Source organism: Archocentrus centrarchus, chromosome 1 (genome assembly GCF_007364275.1).
Source record: "Archocentrus centrarchus isolate MPI-CPG fArcCen1 chromosome 1, fArcCen1, whole genome shotgun sequence".
In the NCBI taxonomy this organism is placed as follows: domain Eukaryota; kingdom Metazoa; phylum Chordata; class Actinopteri; order Cichliformes; family Cichlidae; genus Archocentrus; species Archocentrus centrarchus.
In genome coordinates, this window is record NC_044346.1 from 31,467,755 (window position 1) to 31,487,867 (window position 20,113).

The window sequence follows — 20,113 nt, forward strand, 5'->3', positions numbered from 1 at the left end:
AGTCAGCCACGTTTACTTTAAAGTGTCATTTTTGCAGCATTTTTCGCCTTTTTCAGGCCTTTTTGCCTCAACTCCTCCTAGGGCATTTGACCCAGTGAGACCAAAATGGCTCCAGATCATCCACACAAGTAGCCCATCAAAAGATATTCATGGTTTTGTAGAATATTGAACGGTGTTGCTGTAGCAACCCTCTGAATTTGGACTTTTTTTCCATTTCAGGCCCACATAGGTTCTAAACATCAGCCCCAGGGCAGTGCTTGGTCTGTGTACCTGAAATCGTGCATGCTGAAGTAACATCCTAACACGTACAAAAAAGTCTCTTGGACCGATAGCCGAAATCCAACAGGAAGCCTGACATGTTCTAATTAAGGTGTCATTTTTGCAGCATTTTTCACATTTTTCAGGCCTGCTATTTCAATCATCTTCTACTACAGCTTTTCATCCAGTCACACCAAAATGGCTCCAGATCATCTACACAAGTAGCCCATCAAAAGATATTCATGGTTTTGTAGAATATTGAACGGTGTTGCCGTAGCAACCCTCTAAATGTGGGATTTTACTCATATACCACAGTGCACCAAATTGTTACATCTCTGACATACATTGTCCGATGTGCCTCAAACTTCACAGGCTTAATGGGAGGGTAAGGGAGACCGGACACACCCCTCTATCAGCTTTGTTTCACACTCATAACGCCACCTAGTGGCAACAGGAAATCAGTAGGACACTGATACTCATCATCCTATGGTCATTACAGTTTCATTGATGGCTGCAGGCATTACATAGAGCATTGTGACATATTAATTAGTGGGCACTCACCGACGCCACCTAGTGGAAGCGGGAGACGATCGACGCGAAGTACGGCTAGCCTGCTGAGCCGTCAGCAGCCGGGTGAGCCAGCTACTCTCTCGTCTGCGAGAACCTCCGAGCGCGGTTCGGCTGGAGCGTGCCACGGGTCGACGCGCGGCTTGGCTGGAGCGCGCCAGGGGTCGACGCGCGCCGGGTGCGAGGGCCCGCTCATCGCCGCTTGCGGCTTTAATGTTGAGATTGTAATGCAAGTAATGCTATACATTATACATGGTGTCATTGAACTAATAGTAACTTTCAATTACAACTAAAAACTGGTAAAGTTAATTAACTCTAATCAACATTTAAAGCTACTGAAACTCACATTATAAAGCAGAACATTTGAAGAACAGAAGATGTGTTTGTATTAGATAAACAAAAATGAAGAATTTAAATGTCTTTTTACAGCTCTTATGTTAGGTTAAAACTTTCCAACACAGACATGAAAGTCGTGTACCTGTACAACTCTACTCCTGAATAAAAGCCTTCCACTCTGCCATGGCTTTTTTGTATGAGCTTGTGGTGTCTCGCTCATGGATACTGTCCTTTAACACTTCAGTCTGAATGACAGACAGAAGGGTTGCCACACACTTTGGATATGTGAGATGCAAGGTGTAGTAGTATGCCATCAGATACAGCAAACCTTGACGGAGGTCTTCTTCAGCAAATGTGGTGATGGGTGTGGTTCCAATTGCCATAATACAGTGGGACCCATCAAAGAGCAAAACAGGGCTGAAGAGAGATCTCCTCTGAAGGTAGATGGCTGGATCTTCTGTTGGCTAAAGAAAAAAGGACAAAACAGAGAAGAGAGACATTAAAAAACTAGCTGAGCAGTCAAACTACTGAGACACTATTATGTATATATGTATATATATATATATGAATGATCACAATCATAGAATACAGGTGGTACAGCTCATCTTCATATCATTTTGTTTCTTTAGTTTGAAAAATGCCCTACAGAAAATGTCAAATATGCCTGCCAATGAAATAATTATGACAAGATTAACTTGTGTCTTAGTCACTGTTAGTAGTCATTCTCCACATACTTTGGGAAATGACAGAGATACTGCACCTGTAATGTTTTAAATCTGTTATTACTTCCAGTTTGTTTTGTGAATTTTTATGATTTTAATGAATTTTAGTTTAATTAGTTATTTTTAATCAATTTATTAGTGTTTCCTGTAGACATTGGTCTGTATTTGTATTTTGGCAGGCCATGCTGTCCTCTGACCAACATAGTGCTGCAGAAATTTCAGTATCAATTTTCAAATGTAAATTCTATTATTTTTAGGAGCAGAGATGCTTAAAAAGGACCAAATAAATTGCCAAAATGTACAGTGAAAGCCCTTGCAGACATACATTGCCTACTTTCCTTCGGGATCAATAAAGTATCTATATATTAACTGATAACAATATGAACAAACTCTGACCTGAAGGACATGAAGCAATGCCTCACTGGCATGTCCCAGCTTCTTGGGTGGCGCAGTTGGTGAGGGGAAGAGTGTGGGGAGCGCCCTAAACAGGGCGATGTTGCATTCCACTGGAACAAAATAAATCAATGTTTAGTTCAATCCTAAATGATCTAAATTTGATTGGCAACTTAATCTTGATACCACAGAAAATAAGGTGTCACCATGAACAGTACTGTTGTTCCAGTTTTATTTAATCAGCACTATCATACACAATCCTATACATATTTATGTCTCTGAAAACAGCTACATGATGTATTAAAGATAGCACAATGACTAACCTCTATTTTGGTTCATCGGTGGCTTTAACACCTTCTTCCAAAGACCATAAAACTGAACCATGGAGCAGAAGTCCTCCCATCTTGCCTTTACTTCAGTTATGAATTTGTTGTTGTTCTTATCCAGGATCCGCCGTAGCTCATCCATCACCTATAGTGCAAGTAAATGTTAAAACCTGCACCAGTGCTTGCTTTATAAGAAAGCCACGATGAAAAGTAAGTCACTTACATTGTGAAGCTCCTTGAAACCTGGATATGCCTCTAGAATCTTTGTTGGCCTATCTTCTTCTTTCAGAACATCGCTGTCAATGAAGGCTCTTCTTGATTGAAACTCAAGGTCAAGAATTTGGCAAACAGCATCTCGGTTGGGTTTTGGCTTCTTATACAGGTCCTGCAGAGTCTTGTAATGCCTGGCCTGTGTTGCTAGACTATCCATGTTGACTAAAGGGGAAAATACAGAATCAGTAACTGGATCCAACATATCAATCTAAATGATACTATGTGTTTTAGCCAGCAAGCCTAACATTGTGTGTTATATATTTATGATGGTTATTCTACAGAAAGTCAAATACATGAATATTGAAAAATCACATCCTGTCACAACAGATCAAAACCTAATCAAGTTTAAATTTAAAGTGTAATATATCAAGACATCCCAATCTATCAAAGTCATCCAGCCTTCACGTCCATCATTATTGCCATAATTAGAATTTGTCAATTACCTGAACTGTCGCCATCAGAACTGCTCACTGGTGGCAAAAGAATCGTTGATCCGCCACTTGAATCTGCATCATCATCTTCTCCCTGGTCACTTGGTGAGAACTCAATGTGGCGCCTTTTTTTTGAACGGCCCCTCTCTGGTGTGGGACCCTGCCTCTTTCGAGGGGACTTAATATTCAGGATCCTCTTCTGAAGATAACTGTACATGCTCGTCTATGGTGAATAAGATGTTGAAAGAAAAAAAGAAACGTAATATCACGTATATAATTTCAGAAGTCTGAAATAAATGTGAAAAAAATGTAATCACATACATATTTGGCAGGTAAGTCGTTATCCTGTAGCATGGGATAATACTCCACTAGTTTCTTAGCCATGGCAGTAACATCGTACTTGGACGGGTATCGTAACTCCTCTCCTTGTCGACTTGCTCTCAAGATTGAAATCATGCTGGTGACAGTGTTTCTCACCAGCCTGCATCTCAGCTCTTTGGACATGGCAGCTTCTCCCTCTCTACCAGTGCAGGCCATCTCAAAATAGTGTTTCCGAGCTAGTTCCAGCTCACCATCTGTATAGATCACATATTCAGGAGGACTGGGAAGCTGTAGAGTCTTCTCTGGGGTTTTCTTTACCAAAGGAGTGGATGTCTGGGGAGATGGAGGTGTTCCTTTAGGTGAAGACCTAGTTCCTGCTTCACCAGGGCCAGCTTTGTCTGGTAAGGTGGAATAGTCCTCCTAAGAAAATAATTCAAAATATAAATGTTGTAGGTGTTACAAACAAAACTGCACTACACGTTTTTAGATCAAAGGCAGCAAAAACTTGCCTCTTTGTGAAGATGAGCCCACAACTGTTTCCTCCTGAGAAAGTTTTCTGGACCAGGAAAAAGATCTCTTAAATCATCACGACTGAGGGTGTGGATTAAAACCTCATCTATGTTGGCAGCTGTAAAGAGAGGTCAAATAGTAATAAACCTTTTAGAGTTGAAAAACTTGGACCTTATAAATTTAATGGTATTCAACTTGACAGGGCAAATAAAATCTAAATTGTCCTCTTACTGTTTTATCTCCCAGCTACAAATAAATATAAATAGAATAAAATTTTGACATTTGGGTGTTTTGAGATTACATAAATAGTTAAAATTCAAATTTGAAACCAATGTCAGCATGGACAACTTTATTTTATTAAAGACACTTAAACTTGACATACCATTTAGAACTGATACTGTAACATCATCTAGTCCATCCATGATTTCCGTGTGTCTTCCTTTTAATTGCGCCTTTATCTGAGGGCATGAAAAAAAACACGACATTAAGCCAAGGCTCAAAAAATCATGCTCAGAAGTATGTCAGACCATTCAAACAGTACAACACCTTATGGACTTTTCAAATACAACACATGTATTTTCCTTCTGTATACAGTGGACCCAGAGTGATTGACAGGAGCCTCAACTAGTGCAGAAACTAAACTCTCAGCATTTTCCTCCACAGCCTGCATAGGTCCCTCAGCTAAGACATGCACACCTGCCTCTGATCTGCATCTGCTGTTCCTACGTTCATTAGTACCAAGTCTGTCTGCATGTCCTGCTAATTACATCAAACATGTACATATTTTATGTGGAAAATTATATTCAAACTTTTAACACCATTGGTTAGTCATGGTAAACAAAAAAAAAAAATCGCATTGTAACGTAAATTGCAGGACCAAACCTGTTAGCTAATATTAGCTAAGCAAGCTTAGCTAGCTGGCTTTTAGGCTACAGTGGCAAAAAACGTGTGGACGTATTATGAGAACTGATAGTCCATCCATGGGTAAACTGATTGCTGGACCAGGCTGCTGTTTTCCCAGTAGTACAAAATTTTTAAATCAAATGCTGTAAAAGTTCTCCTTACCTCAGCAGAATCCAGTCCAAGCCTGCTTCTTCGCTCCCCTTCAAACGGTTACAGGACAGACGTGACCACATGAGGGCAGTCAGGGGGGAGTAGGTGCAGACCATAATAATGTTTCTAAAACTTGTAAAGTAATAACAGTCATAATAGGGGGATATTATAACTATAAATTACATTTTAATTATTACTCCTGTTGTGGTCCCTTACTGAATCACAATAACTAGAGTTTAAACTAGATTTAATGAGAGTTTTGATGTAACCGACCCCCCTCCATATTTGGTAATGACCTGCAGCGCCTGTATGAGCCCGCCAACAACAGCTCAAAAGTGATGTGAAGCAGTAAGGTATTTGTTTCTGCTCTTGCTTCTTAGACTGAACGTTTTGTCTACTTTCTTCTGCTACATTTAAATTTCTAATAGAGGTTTACGAACGTGTGTTGTAGTGCTAGCATGACTTGATTTTGCCGTGAGTGAAGATTTTCATTAGGCTAAGAATAGACTGTCTGCATTCAGCTAGCTGCCCTGTTTTTTCTTTTTGGCGGTTTAACATGGCCTGTTGGAGGTGTATGATTTGCTTTGTTTTTGTTGCCTTAACATTGAAGTCTCTCTTAAGCCATATTAACAAAACACATAGCCGCAGTCCAAACTTCCGAGTCATATGCGGAATAGATGGTTGTACAGAGGAATACAGAGTCTTTAACTCTTTTTACTACCATATCAGACGCACTCATGCTCTGTATCTTGCGACTGGGAACCCTCCTACCCAGTGGATGACAGCAGCATCATCTGACTTATCACATGCTGCAGGTGAACATTTTGACATACCAGTTTTTTTCTGACTGTGCCACTAAAACACAAGGAATGCAAAGGACCGACAGTGAGGTCAACATACCTGTCATTCCAAATGAAATGTCAAGTCCGGAGCTTGAGGATTTCCAGACTCCAAATACTGATAATCAGGTAAGATGCAATGTTTGCTAATGAAAATGTTTAACAGTTAACATTCAGGGGTTTATATTATTTTTTTAATGTATATTAACACAACATATCTACAGGAAGGAGCTGCTACAGCAAGTGAAAATCTCGTCAGATGTGCAGCTGCATTTACCATCAGTGTCCGGGAAAGATGTCACCTATCCCAGGTATTGCACAAACCTAAGTGTTAGGGAAATAAAATATATATTGAATATATGTATGTGTGTCTGCATTTAAGTATGCGTTTTACCACAGTCATAATTTGCTTATAAAGACTTGAAAATTGGTCCTTGATAGAGTTTGAAAAGTGCTTGAATAAGACTGGGAAAAGGTCTTGAAAGCATGTAAACTTACAATTCTAATTCTATGGACCATTTTATAATTCCACTGTCAGAGCTACAACAGTGTCATATTTTGTGACAAGGATACACACAAACTTTTTGGCTCTGGGGCCACATTGACTTTTTGAAATTTGACAGACGGGCCGGGCCAGCACCAGATGGATACATATTTAACATAAACATATAAAAAAGCATTACAGTGTTAATACTTAGATTTGCATTTAGTGGGAACAGTGTTGTTTTTAAGTAATGAGAACACGCACGTGTGAAAAGAGGTCAAAAGGGTGCAGGAACAAGAGCAAAAAGAAAGTCTGCACACCAGAGAAGTGTAATTCTGACTTTTGAATTCTGAGCAAGAACTGGACAGAGATCATTTTGGTATGAAATCCTATTCAGAATGTTCTTAAGAAGTGTAATGCTAGTCTCATATTGAACAAACTGTATATAGCTCATATTTCTTTGTTGTTTTTGTTTCAGAGGGGTGTCAACAGTATTGTCTCTGGAGTCCAGCAGTATCAAACTGCTCTTCTCAGTACCATGAAGGACACCATGAAGTCGCTCTTTCAAAGACATTCAGACAATATGGAGCAGCTACAAGAGGCAGTATTGGCAGAACTGGAAAATTTTCAAGATCCTTTCTCCATGATGGCTTCCACATACATTCAGGACAGCACAATCCAGAGGCTTTTTAACCCAGTCATACCAGAGGAGGTAGTTATGTCTCAAAAGGTTTGCAGAGTTAACAAAGGACAGTCAAGAGTAATTGCCATCAAAAACAGAAGTTTTTACTATATACCCCTTATTAGGAGCCTTGAACAGTTGTTGTCCAATTCCAGGATTTTTGCCATGATCAACACCGCACCTCAGAGTTGCCACAAAGATGGGTTTTTGTATGACATTATTGATGGGAGCATTTATAAATCCCATCCACTGTTTTCAAAAGAACCTTCTGCTTTACAGATAATTTTGTATGCTGATGAAATAGAGATATGCAATCCTCTTGGGTCACATGCTTCAGTAAATAAATTATTCATGTTTTATTATACTTTAGGAAACATAGACCCCAAGTTTAGGTCAAAGCTTGCTGCAATCAGACTCCTTGCTATAGCAAAAGCTGATGATATTGACAAATGTGGTGTTGATTTTGTATTACAAAGGATTAATGAAGACTTAAAGTTGCTCTATAATGGTGTCAAAATCCAAACACAGCGTGGTAGCATGGATTTATTTGGTGCTGTAGTTTCGGTCTGTGGTGACACACTTGCCCAACATGAGCTTGCTGGTTTCAAGGAAGGAGTTGGTTTTGCATATAGTAAGTGTAGGCATTGTGAATGTACCTTTGATGAAATGCAAATTAATTTTAATGAACTAAGTTTTACTAAAAGGACAATGAAAAAACATATTAAGCAGTGCTGTGAAATAGAAAAGGCTTGCACAGACTTCTTGAAATCATCTCTCAAAACCACCTATGGTATAAACAGAAGAAGCAAGCTGATTGATTTCCCAGCCTTTGACCTCATTCAACAAACACCACAGGATATAATGCACATCATTCTTGAGGGTGTTGCACCCATGGAAATTAAGTGTGTGCTAAAACACCTTGTTCTCTCTGGACAGATGGAGTTGGATGTGCTCAATTCTGCCATGCAGAGTTTTCCTTTGTCACCAATAGACATACGTGACAAACCCTGCCCTATCAGTGTCACTACCTTGGCATCTAATGACAATAAACTGAAACAGTCCTCGGGGCAAATGCTGATACTGTTGAAGATCATGCCTTTTCTGCTCAACAGTATAGAGAAAAATGAATATGTTCAGTTTGTTTTGGACTTAATTAAGATTGTTCAGATACTCTTTGCCCCTATTTTATCTGTACAAAGTGTGTTCAGACTGAAGAATATGATTGAACAGCATTTGAAACAGTTTAAGAAACTTTTTCCTGAGAATAATATAATACCTAAGCAACATTACCTGTTGCATCTCCCTGCTCAGATTCTTCATCTGGGGCCTGTGATAAGGCACATGTGTATGAGATTCGAATCAAAGCACTGTTTTTTTAAACAATGGGCATCTAAATTGAACTTCAGAAATGTCTGTAAGTCACTTGTGAACCATAATCAGCTTTCTGAATGCTGTCAAAATGAATTGGGCACTGAGCATCCAATATTTGTACATGAGAAGGAATTGGGTCCTGTCTCTGAAGTGAAAAATCCTGAGTATATTGCAGCAAAGATAAGAGATTTTTTGGGGATAGGTGGCATACAACATGGAGTCAAAGTAAAATGGCTTATTCTCAATGGGAACAAGTACATAAGTGAAAAGTCTCTAATAATCACCAGTGTGAGTGACACAGTTCCTGTTTTTGGACTTATTAAAAACATTTTTGTGGTAGACAGTTCATTATACTGTTTTGAATACCAGCTTTATGAGACTGTGGGCTTTAATACAGATTTTTTAGCATATAAAATTGTAGTTCCTAATCTCGCCCAAGCAACAGAGTTTATAGATGCTGAAAAGCTAGTTGATCCTACATCATATTATCCAGTCAGTTTCAAATGCAGTATGTATGTTCTGACAAAATATAACCTTGATGATGTCATTGCACTTAAAAGTTGAAATGAAACAGGGGAAGATGTGCTGTGATTTATTGCCTATGTTGTGGCTGTGGATTCGTACTACATAAAATGTTACACTGCAGCTTTGTAAATATTGTAAATAAATGTGTTAATGATGGGCCAACAAAAGCCTAAGCGACTTATTACTGAGAGGCCTTAAAATAAGCTTTCGCATCTAAAAATGGTTGTGAAATATACAATGTGACCTCAAACAGTGTCTCAGTGATATAATTTAGCCTAAAATGCATGTAAAGTAACTAGTTTAAGGATTTAGTAACTAAGTAAGAAATAAAAGTAATATATTCTAAAAACAAGTTTTATAATCTTACACATTCAGCTCCTGCTTAGTATATCACTCTCAAAACAAGATCAAAAATACTTTTTGGCTCAATGTAAGATTATTAGACTTAGATAGACTGTCAGTTTTTGCAGTGCACCATTCATGAGGTGATAACAGCAAGCATAAACTGTCAGCCTTCAGACTGCTCTAAATGCTGTGTTTCAGACAGTTTATTCTACTCTTGGTTTTGTATGATGTCAGGTGTCTAATACATAAGACCTTCCTTGCTTTTTGTATGTTTCTTGCTGTTCATTTTATTTAAGCAACTCTTCCTGTTCCCTGTTCTTTTCTTACCTCTGGGGCTGCTGGAGTTGGGTCTGGCACAGTCTGCTCCCCTGCTGGTATTTGCGCTCCCTTCCTGGGTCTCCTCCGTCATGTGCATGAGCAGTCTCCGTTTGACCTTGGACACACCTGCCTGACCTTCACTGCCATTCTCTGGGGTCAGATGCTTTTCTTGTACAGGATGACTTTGTGACCCCAATCCCTCAGTGAACCACAGGCCTGACGGGGCGTCCACATCGTATGACTGATTTAGCGATGGCGAGCGGATGGAGTCCTGACCTTCGACAGACAGCTCTTTCCTTCTTTCCATGAGGTGGTTGCTGTTATCTGAAAACACTGAGATCTCACTCCGAAAAGGGGGGTCAGATGGAACATTTCGGAAAACATCGGGAATGCGCATCCGCTGTGCTGCAGAGAACATACATTTAGCAGATGGCTGCTGCTTTCCACATCCATCAAGCTGTGTAGAACTCTTGGTTAGTCCTTCTTTGCTCACTTCTTTCCCATTTTCTCTCTCTGTAGTTAAGGTTTTGATCAATCTGACCTCTCTAAAGTCACCCAGCACATCTTCCTCCTCCTGGGCTGTGAGGGGAACATCATCTGTGTCACTGACGCTCAGTTCAGCAACTGAATCTTCATGCTTGTTTCTGCAATTGTTGGATAACCACTTCCTGTCCTCCACATCATTGCTATCTTCATCATGATTTCTCCATTTGTCCTCCAGAAAAACAGTTTTTCTTTGCTCATTTGTCATGTCTTTAAGACTTAACTCAATTTGTGGACTCCTCTCAGCTTGGCTGTGATTGTCCAAGTTTTCTTTCACCGTTGACTCAAGATCTGAGATCAGAACCTTAAGGCTGGACAGGTTTGACTCCAGCTGATCTATGTGCTGTGAACGCTTGGTTAAAACACTCGTCACTTCCCCTTCAACTATGAGATTCACTGTGGGAGACCCTACTATTTGATGTCCCGGACTAACTTCTTCAGACTTGTGGTGGTTATTCAAAACAGCACTGACCTCAGGTTTCCCCTTCGAGCTCGCCTCCCCATCAGCCTGTTGTCCACTTTTTCTTTTGTAGTGAACAGGACTCCTGCAGAAGTTAGGGGCTGGGACGGTGCGATATTTCCTTGCTCCTTTAGAAAAGGCTGGAGAATCTTTAACAAGAGAGGTTTCTGAAGGTTGTTGTTGGATGAAGGCACTGGATTGTTTTGGCTTTATTAAGAACTCCTGTGAACTGTTCAGCCTATTATTTATGATGATTGTTTCTTCATTAACACTAGTCATTTCCTTATTATTTCCATCTTCTGTTAAATGTGTCATCTTCTTCCCAGGAAGCTCACTTTCTATCATCTGCTCATTCTCCCAGGATTTCTTTGACGAAGTTTCCACTGACAGGATAAAAGTACTTTTCTTCTCTTTAGTTTTCTTCCCCTCTGCAGTCACAGTGTCCTTGTAAGGGATCTTGTCATTCTCCTTATCAGAGCTGCTCTGCTCCTCTGTCTTTGCTCTTGGCTGTTCTTGGGTTCTCTCTTGGATTTTAGTGTTTTTGGCTTGGTTCCTAAGCATCCGCTGGCGCCGTCGATACTCCTGAGATTTCTTCAGCAAGGCCTGAAGGCTCAAACGATAAGGCTCCTCAGACAGCTTTGAGTCTGCTTCATCTACCTGGTTGTCCTCTAGTTCAGTTTTTCTGGGGTTGTGCTGAATATGCGGTTTTGTTGTCAGACAGTGATGAGTGTTTAGTGTCTGTGATGGATTGTCTGAAAAGCTGCTTTCTTCCAACAAAGTGCCTGATCCCTCAATTTTGTCTAAATTTCCATCTCTGTCAGGGTTAAGCACTGAAGTAAAGGGGCTGTTATCATCACATTTCACACTATCCAGTTGACTGTTTTCAGATTTTTCTGCTGGTATATGGTTGCACAAGAGCGAATCCTCCTGAAACGAGGTGTAACAAACGTCTCTTACATCTGTTAAGTTATCACAGAAAGATGACTCCTGCCCACTCCTCTCTAATTCCTCTCCATCTATGGGAGGGTAGCTGATAATATCTGGCATCTTGGCGATTGTGTTTGAGGTGTTGTGAAGAAAAAAGCCCACTGTGTTATAAAATCCATCTGACGAGCGGAAGCCATTGCTCTCGTTTCCTGCATCAATCCGTCCAGAAACAGTTGTAGAGTTTTCAACATTCTTGTTGGCGATGCAACCTGAGGAGAGAGACCGGCAGCTCTCAGCATTAAAGGAATTTGGCTGTGATCCTTGTTGGCTGTTAAGTTGGTCAGTAAGGCCTCCTTCATTGTAATTTTGCTGAGGTGTCATATCGGAGGCGAAAAAGGCACTATATGTCGTCGATGTCAGAGGAGGAAGACAAATGCCATCTTTTCCTTTAATTACAGGTGGTGATGAAATATTATCATTCGTTCCTACAAAAGAATTATCCCAAGACACCGATCCACTGCTGGCGTTACAGAAAAATGAAGATTTTGTGATAATCTCTGACTCTTGAAGGAACTCTTCGAGTGTTGATGTCTTCCTCAGCTGGAAAATAAGCATAAATAATATAAACATCATGAGTTAGGAAAAATTTATTTTCCCCACCTTAAATCAAAACAATGCAAAGCACTGATTGTGAAAAAAAAAAAACTATAATTACAGCTATTTTAGCCAGTAACTGTAATCTCAACTTCAACACTTATCAAAATGCTGAACTTTCAATGGCAACTTTTTACAGGGAATTACTCTTGAACTTGAAATATAATTCAACAGAAAATAAATACATATAAAAATAACTAAAAAGTGGGGTGAATGAGTTAGGGTACAATGGATTGTCCAGTAGAGTTAGGCTCAGAGTCGGGGGTGTTTTGGACGATACAGCCATCTGCCAAGGGCAGTTTTATATTTCATGTATCACAGACATCTCACAGCCTCCACTACAAGATGTCCATGCTGACAGATGGAAACTAAAGGAGGCCCTGGTGGCAGTAGACCTCTCGCTTTAGAAGACCAGTACAGGGTGGCCTCTGTTTGGGTGGGCTGCTCATTGCCTCTGGCTCGCTGGGGCTCTTGCCCTTTGGCCATGAAAACTCCGTCTGGGGCCTCCCTCCTTCCTCCTCTGGGGTGTGCACGTGGGATGTGTGGCCTCAGGTCTTGTGAGCTCCAGGTCGGCTGTGCACAGCCTGGGTCCCCTGGGTCCTTCTCTGTCTCTGTTCATGCTTCTTGCCCTCATTACTGACTACGTTTCATGACAAAGACACACACACACACACACACTACAACACAACACAGCAGGATTATATGTGTGTGTATATGTGTTTGTATACCTGTGCTTTTTCCCCTTATTTCTTCTGTCCCATCCTCATCCTCTTTTTTTCTTACTCTTTTCTTCCTTTCTGTCTGACCTGGCTGTGTCATATTATGTGGACAGCCTATAGAGAATTTATAAAGCTCTTCTTGTAAAAGCAAATATGTTTGGCACAACACTGCATTCAGATCATGATTCTGATTGTGAAAACTGCCAGACAAGACAGGCTTTAAAAAAAACCCCAGCACAGTAGCTACAGGAAGAGTGATGGACAGCCAAAGCCAATAACTAACCTACACCTTGGTCATGCACCACCAAACGCAAACCTGGTAGGAGACCTTCAGTGACAGACAAGCAATGCAGGCGGACAGATCTTGCTAACCAAAGCTCTCTCTGTTTTCTGCCTTCTTGGCTCAATCTGAACAGAACTTTGAGTGATTTGAGGTTTTTAAGGAGGGGTATAAATTCACTGATATAAATGATAGGGGTGTGTTTGACTTATAATGCAACACAAATAAGAGATTTGTCTTGTGTTTGAATATAAAATATAGTGTTTGTACAATCATCAAGAGACAAAATCATAATTTATATTAAACCCAATTAATTGCCTAGCCATATACGTCAATATGTCATCCTATGAGCCAGTAAAGTGATATTTACTGATGGCTGAGGCTAGGGCTGCAACGATTCGTCGATGTATTTGATGACGTCGACTACAAAAATTACTCAACATGGGATTTTAATTGTCGAAGCGTTGTATTTTTAAACCCATCTATCCATTTTCTTCCGCTTATCATGTGATTTTGTAAGTGCAATACACTATGGGAAGATATGGGGGAAGTATTACCTCCATTGTCTGCCAATAATAACACTACCAACGAAGAAGAACGTAACCTGAGCAACACAACGATGGTGGAACAGAGAGGAGGGTGGAGAAAATGAAAGAAAATGGAGACAGACTGCCAAAGGTGTGGGAGCATTTGACAGAAAACAAAAATATAGTTGAATGCAGACTGTGCAAAGCAGAGCTTTCCTTCCACGGCAGCATCACTGCAATGCGTGAGCGTTTAAAATGCTGGCACCCCGGAGCTGTGATGTCAGCTCTAGATGGGTATGTTTCAGGGAGTCAGTGCGACATTTAAGCTAGCCTGACCCCAAAAAATGGCCAAATGTAAAGTGGACTTTGAAAACAGGTGGGAGGCAAAGGACCGGCTTGCTGATATCGGAGGTAAACCCGGGTCTCTTTTTCCCGCCTGTGATAGGCGGGGAAAAGAGTGAAATTGTGGAACGAATGCAAGAGAAGATGCAGAGGGAGACCTGCACAGGTGAACTAAAAGTGCATCACTGCGTCACACAGCAGGAAATGCCGCACAGCAAAGTCCTGGAAACAGAAGGCATATGGCTATTGTAATGTTTCACAGTAATGTTTCTGTTAGTTCACCTGTCGGAAACAAGGTCTCATGGATGATGTTTGCTAAGCGGCACCATTTCAGTTGTTAGCTAATGAGTGAAGGACAATAGGAGCAGCTACATTGTCTCCTATTTTTTTTCTTGCATTAATATTAGCCTTCATTCTGAATAGTGAACCTCTTCATGAACTGAATCATCTGTAAACTTTTCAGTTGTTTTGCATGGAAAAATCTCTTTGATTTAATTTGAAGACTTATTTGAACTTTTGGACAGTGGCCATTTTCATTTATTTGCACATTATATTTTCATTCAAAAATAAAAATTGCATTCACTTTAATATGTATCATTTATTTGATATTTATTGTGATGTCACATCAATGTTAATAATACATTTGATTAGTTGATTAGGAGATATTAACAGGTGGGCAGGCTAGAACAGGTGAGGTAAGACTGAAATAATCATTGACCCATTGATAAAAAAATTGACACATTATTCGAATACCAAAATAATCTTTAGTTACAGCCCTAGCTGAGGCAAGTGTTGTACTACACCAATGCTGCACTGGGTAAATGTACAAAGATAGCTTGGCACAAAAGAAGATTAAAAAACAACAAAATAAATCACTTGTATCTGCACTGCCTATCAGCCAAAAACTTTTTTTTGATAAATTACAACATTTCTATCCATTCATATTGGACAACATCTCCATATTCCCATGTATGCATACACTAATCAGGGATAACATTACGAACACTGACTGATGAAGTGAATAACAGATTATCTCATCATCGTGGCACCTGTTAGTGGGTGGGATATATTAGGGAGCAAGTGAACATTTTTGTCCTCAAAGTTGATGTGTTAGAAGCAGGAAAAATGGGCAAGTATAAGGATTTGAGTGAGTTTAACAAGGGCCAAACTGTGGTGGCTAGATGACTGGATCAGGGCATCTCCCAAACTGCAGCTCTTGTGGGGTGTTCCTGGTCTCCAGTGGTCAGTATCTATCAAAAGTGTTCAAAGGAAGGTACTGTATGGTGGTGAACCAGTGACAGGGTCATGGGCGGCCAAGGCTCACTAATGCACGTGGGAAGCAAAGGCTGGCCTGTGTGGTGTGATCCAATAGATGAGCTACTGTAGCTCAAATTGCCAAAAAAAGTTAATGCTGGCTCTGATAGAAAGGTGTCAGAATACACAGTGCATCACAGTTTGTTGCGTATGGGGCTCCAAACCCACAGACACGTCTGGGTGCCCATGCTGACCCCTGTCCACTGCTGAAAGCTGCAACAATGGGCACATGAGCATCAGAACTGGATGGCCTGATCTAATGAATCACATTTTCTTTTACATCACGTGGATGGCTGGGTCACTTACCAGGGAACACCTGGCACCAGGACAGATTATGGGAAGAAGGCAAGCCGGCGGAGAAAGTGTGATGCTTTGGGAGATGTTCTGCTGGGAAAACTTGGGTCCTGCCATCCATGTAGATGTTACTTTGACATGGACCACCTACCTAAGCAATGTTGCAGACCATGTACACTCTTTCACGGGAGCAGTATTCCCTGATGACTGTGGCCTCTTTCAGCAGGTTTAATGTGCACTGTTACAAACCAAAAATAGTCCAGGAATGGTTTGAGAAGCACAACAACAAATTTGAGCTGTTGACTTGGCCTCCAAATTCCCCAGATCTCAATTCAATTGAGCATCTGTGGGATGTGCTGGACAAACAAGTCCAATCCATGGAGGCCCTACCTCGCAACTTACAAGACTTAAAGGATCACACGTTCAGGGGTCTTGGGGAACTCATGCATAACTGCTTTCACAATGACAATAGAGGTCTTTAGTCAGTGCATCCATTCACCATATAAAAGAAAGTAATGTTTGTTTGAATGAATAGTGTCATCTTCAAAGTATTTTGTGCTTGGACTCCCTGTCATTCTTTACTGTAGCTGCTCTCCTATAAGGAGCCAACAGCATAGATTTAAAAAAAAAAAAAAATCAGCAACAAAGCTTAAATTACCTGAACGCTGTGCAGAATAGTCTGGATGTGGGCCATCCTGGAATCATCTTTTAACTTTGTGTGGACCTCAGCTTCATCTCTGAGTCGCTGCATCTCCTCCCTCTGTTTCTCTGAGAGCTGTTATCATCACAAAGCAGATATGGGTTATCAAGCATGTCTCACAACTACGCTGAAATTAATTTCAAATTACTCTACTTCTTTTTTTTTTTTCCATAATGAATGCCTATAATCTATATTAAAGAGAGATAAGCAACAACTCTCACTGGCTGAAAAATATTGCTCCTTTTCAATCAATAATCAAACTAGCAGAGATCATCTATCTACAAAACAACGAAGTGAAGCCTTCTGCTAAAACGATGAGCTACGATGATTATCATAAACGTATCCAGCACCAGAGGAGGGAGGATAGATCGTCCATAGAAGCGGATGACAGAGGATGCAGATGAAGATCTTTGGTCTTTCTCCTCTCTTCTCCTGAGCTGGGGAAGAAGATCCTGCACAAAGTTCGCGTAGTCCTCCATTACTCCTCATCGGGACACAGTAAGGAGTAACTTTGGGTAAGTGCTAAAAAATTACGACAAAGTTATTGTTTGCTAAAGCTAGCTAGCTTAGCTAACATAACGCTAGCAGTCGATGGTTTTTGTTTCCGTTTAAAAGTAGACTCTTGAGCTCAAAATAAATAAAGACAAAATAAGTTAAACGCAACAAAACTAAAAGCTACAGCTGTACTGTTACTTCTATTATAAAAGCAACACAGGGGTCGGGCTGGCGAGCTCCTCTGGGAGGGATCAATGTTTACATTTTTACCGCCTCTCCTCCGGGGCAACAGTCGGAGAAAAAAACGACAGAGGCGGTTAAAGAGCGCCGAAAACCTGGAGTGGATTCACACTGGGATCCAACACACACACACACACACACACACACACACACACACACACACACACACACACACACACACACACACACACACACACACACACACACACCTTTTAAAAACACAGAAACCTCTCACAGAAACTGAAGAAATCATAACGTCACGGCGCGTATAGTCAGTGGTTAAATTCTTATAATAACAAAATGTTTTGTTTTTATCGAGCTCAGGATAATGCGATGCTGCCCCCTACAGGTCTGACTGACCAAACAAAGACGTGCAGAAATGTATGGAGATACTTGAACGTCAAACAAAAGAGGTTCACAATTATGGAAATAGTACACTTCCATTTATTTATTTGGAAGTTAAATATTTTTATTGTTATAATTTGAATTCAATGTGAAAATCTAAAATTGTTCATTGTTGTACTGAATTTACTGCGATCTGTACTGTAAAGCAAGTGTTTCTTTTCCTTATCTGATGTTACTTGACCTCACACAAAGGTGATTATCACCTCAATAAGTCAACCTATCGGAAACATGGAGAGGTCTACTGGCAGCAGAGCAGCAGCCTGAAAGCAACACACCTGCTGCACAGGTATTGTAGTAAGAAGTTGTATAGACTGAATATAATAACAGCTGTGTATTCTGTTACATTAATAGGCTGTCATTTTATGTGTATAACACACTTCTAGCAGCATGTCAGTGGTGTGAGAGCAAGTAAAGAACAAATATAAAAACAGAATTCAAACTCAAACAGAATTCAATTCAAACTGGCAAGCTTAGCCTGCGTGCAAATTTTAAATAAAGTCAGCAAGTACAAGGCTTTAGGTACCCTGTTTTAGGATTATGTTTTAAAGCTTACAACCATTTCTTTCTTTTTTTTTTAAAGTGCACAATGCTGCATTTTCAGAGGTTCAAAAGTAATTAGACAGTTGACTGATGCACAGTTTTATTCCCAGGTGAGGTCTGTTCATTATTCCATTATTATTCCAACAAATTAAGCAACAGATGTCAGCGAAATGCCAATCCAGTGCAGCAAAAATGTACGTGTTGTCTGGTGTGTACTTCTGAATGTGACACATATTTATAAAGATGTAGTGTTAAAATACAATTTTTTTGGTTCCTTCATTTTTACTCTATTTGCTATAGAGCAAATAGATACATAGGTTATAAAGGTTTGTCTCCTGCAACATTGTATATCTGCATATACCCATGGCCAGATCATGTTTGTAAATAATAAGTAACATTTTACCTGGTAAAATAGTTTTTTTTAAATAAAAAAATTAATTTAAATTATTTTTTTTAAATAAAAAATATACAAAAATAGAATATTTTTGATTTACTTTATTTTCATATATATTTTATTGTTTGAGTATTGCAAAAGGCTTTGCCAAACACATATGGAAGTTTGTTTTATCAGATTAATCCCTGTGCAGAAATGTTTTCAAACTACGGAGATATTATTACAAAACAATATTCAACATAAATTATAACAACTCAGCGCATATTACATTTTTAAATGTTAATTGTGCCCCCTATCAGCTTTAAAAAAACAGATGACACTTTTCCCCCAGCTTCCTATAGGCCAACATGGGTGCCAAAAATCTTAAGTTCATTAAAATGATTTAATCACACAGTACAGGCAGACTATTCCATTTTAAAACATGTTTATTGGTCATATACAAAATAAAGTAAGCTGTTTATCAACAAACGTACACTATATACATCAATAAATTAAACAATGCATCAGACGGATGATAAAACAGTTAATTTCATGATTACCCATACCTTGTCATCATCACTATCTACAAACTGCAAAAAAAAAAAAAGAAAAAAAAAAAAAGAATAATTTAAATCGGAAGATAAATACTAACAAAGACCGTCACATTTTAAGTAATTTCCCATAGAAAGTACTGCGGTAGAATAATTTATTACACCCCATACAGAAATATTACAAAACACAGACTTTCCTATTACAAGGGCTTTTCTTATTAGGTTACACCATATTCACACAAACTCACTACTTTTCAAAGGCTTAAACAGACCATTATTTCTACTGTGTTTCCATGTATAAGATATAGAAACACAAAAAAATCCCATGATTAACCTTGCTTCATTCTCCTCGAGAGAAATGTGACAGGGAGACTGCTACAATAAAAACAATAAATAAAATAAAAATAAAAAAGCACATGTGCTGTGATACCTGAACTCTGTGGGATTTTCTTCATTTGCACAGTTGATGCAGGCTGGGGCAGCAGAGAGTGAGAGACAGCAGCAGATGGGGGTATAAACTTGGGAGGCAAAAAAACAAACAATACTATTGATGCAAACACCAAACAAAATGATCAAAGGAATCCTTGGTTCATTTACTCCTATCGATCAGGATCAGCAGTGGGTGAAAGGGCTTTTAGAGTGCAGTGGCGTGATTCACTGGACAGGAAAATCACTGAAGGCCTGCATACCGATTGGCGAAGGAGCAAGATAAGGAGTTAATGATTTGCATCTTCTGGAAGAAGTGCGTGTTTTGAAGTAGGGCTTGGTAGGCTGCTGAGTTACCTAAAGCAGGAGAGGATAAGCGGAGTGGTAAATGGTAAAGAGTTTTATGTGTCTCCACCACTCCTTTTCTGCCTCTGTAAAATATTTATAGATGCAGTCTGAGTGGTTGTTTTAGGGTTTGTGATGAAACGCCTCATCATGAGGATGGTTTGACCCCTGTAGGAGGTGGCGGAAAATAAGGTCAGGGTGTCAGACAGCTCATAAACTCTGCT

The 20,113-nt window shown here is 39.8% G+C and overlaps 3 protein-coding genes across 10 annotated transcripts in view; 1 reads left to right on the forward strand and 2 right to left on the reverse strand.

Annotated features, from left to right (window-relative positions):
* Window positions 1–17,564, reverse strand: part of cp110 (centriolar coiled-coil protein 110) — a 28,896-nt gene extending 11,332 nt beyond the window's left edge. The window contains exons 1-4 of one of the 6 annotated variants that reach the window (XM_030718796.1): window positions 17,459–17,564; window positions 16,865–17,036; window positions 16,473–16,589; window positions 9,764–12,284 (exon numbers count right to left, since the gene is read on the reverse strand). In XM_030718796.1, coding sequence (XP_030574656.1) covers window positions 9,764–12,284; window positions 16,473–16,589; window positions 16,865–16,993 — 2,767 coding nt within the window. In that variant the 5' untranslated portion in view covers window positions 16,994–17,036; window positions 17,459–17,564. The other 5 variants (XM_030718962.1, XM_030719046.1, XM_030718879.1 and 2 more) reach the window with 5 other exon arrangements.
* Window positions 1,090–5,278, reverse strand: LOC115773023 (uncharacterized). Its single transcript, XM_030719556.1, has 9 exons — window positions 5,203–5,278; window positions 4,520–4,595; window positions 4,137–4,255; window positions 3,628–4,047; window positions 3,319–3,529; window positions 2,826–3,037; window positions 2,600–2,747; window positions 2,280–2,389; window positions 1,090–1,625 (listed from the first exon to the last, which is right to left on the reverse strand). The coding sequence occupies exons 2-9, from the start codon at window positions 4,557–4,559 to the stop codon at window positions 1,314–1,316; spliced, it is 1,572 nt and encodes a 523-aa protein (XP_030575416.1). The 5' UTR covers window positions 4,560–4,595; window positions 5,203–5,278; the 3' UTR covers window positions 1,090–1,313.
* Window positions 5,094–9,541, forward strand: LOC115772835 (uncharacterized). Of its 3 annotated transcripts, none has more exons than XM_030719436.1 (4): window positions 5,094–5,295; window positions 5,493–5,543; window positions 6,254–6,340; window positions 6,992–9,541. In XM_030719436.1, exon 4 carries the CDS (start codon window positions 7,052–7,054, stop codon window positions 9,128–9,130), a length of 2,079 nt encoding a protein of 692 aa, XP_030575296.1. In that variant the 5' UTR covers window positions 5,094–5,295; window positions 5,493–5,543; window positions 6,254–6,340; window positions 6,992–7,051; the 3' UTR covers window positions 9,131–9,541. The 3 variants fall into 3 exon arrangements, with proteins under 3 accessions (XP_030575296.1, XP_030575221.1, XP_030575138.1); XM_030719361.1 differs by lacking the exon at window positions 5,094–5,295 and adding an exon at window positions 6,058–6,158 and having other exon boundaries at window positions 5,405–5,543; window positions 6,992–9,242; XM_030719278.1 differs by lacking the exons at window positions 5,094–5,295; window positions 5,493–5,543 and adding an exon at window positions 5,927–6,158 and having other exon boundaries at window positions 6,992–9,242.
* Window positions 17,565–20,113: the final 2,549 nt, after the last annotated feature.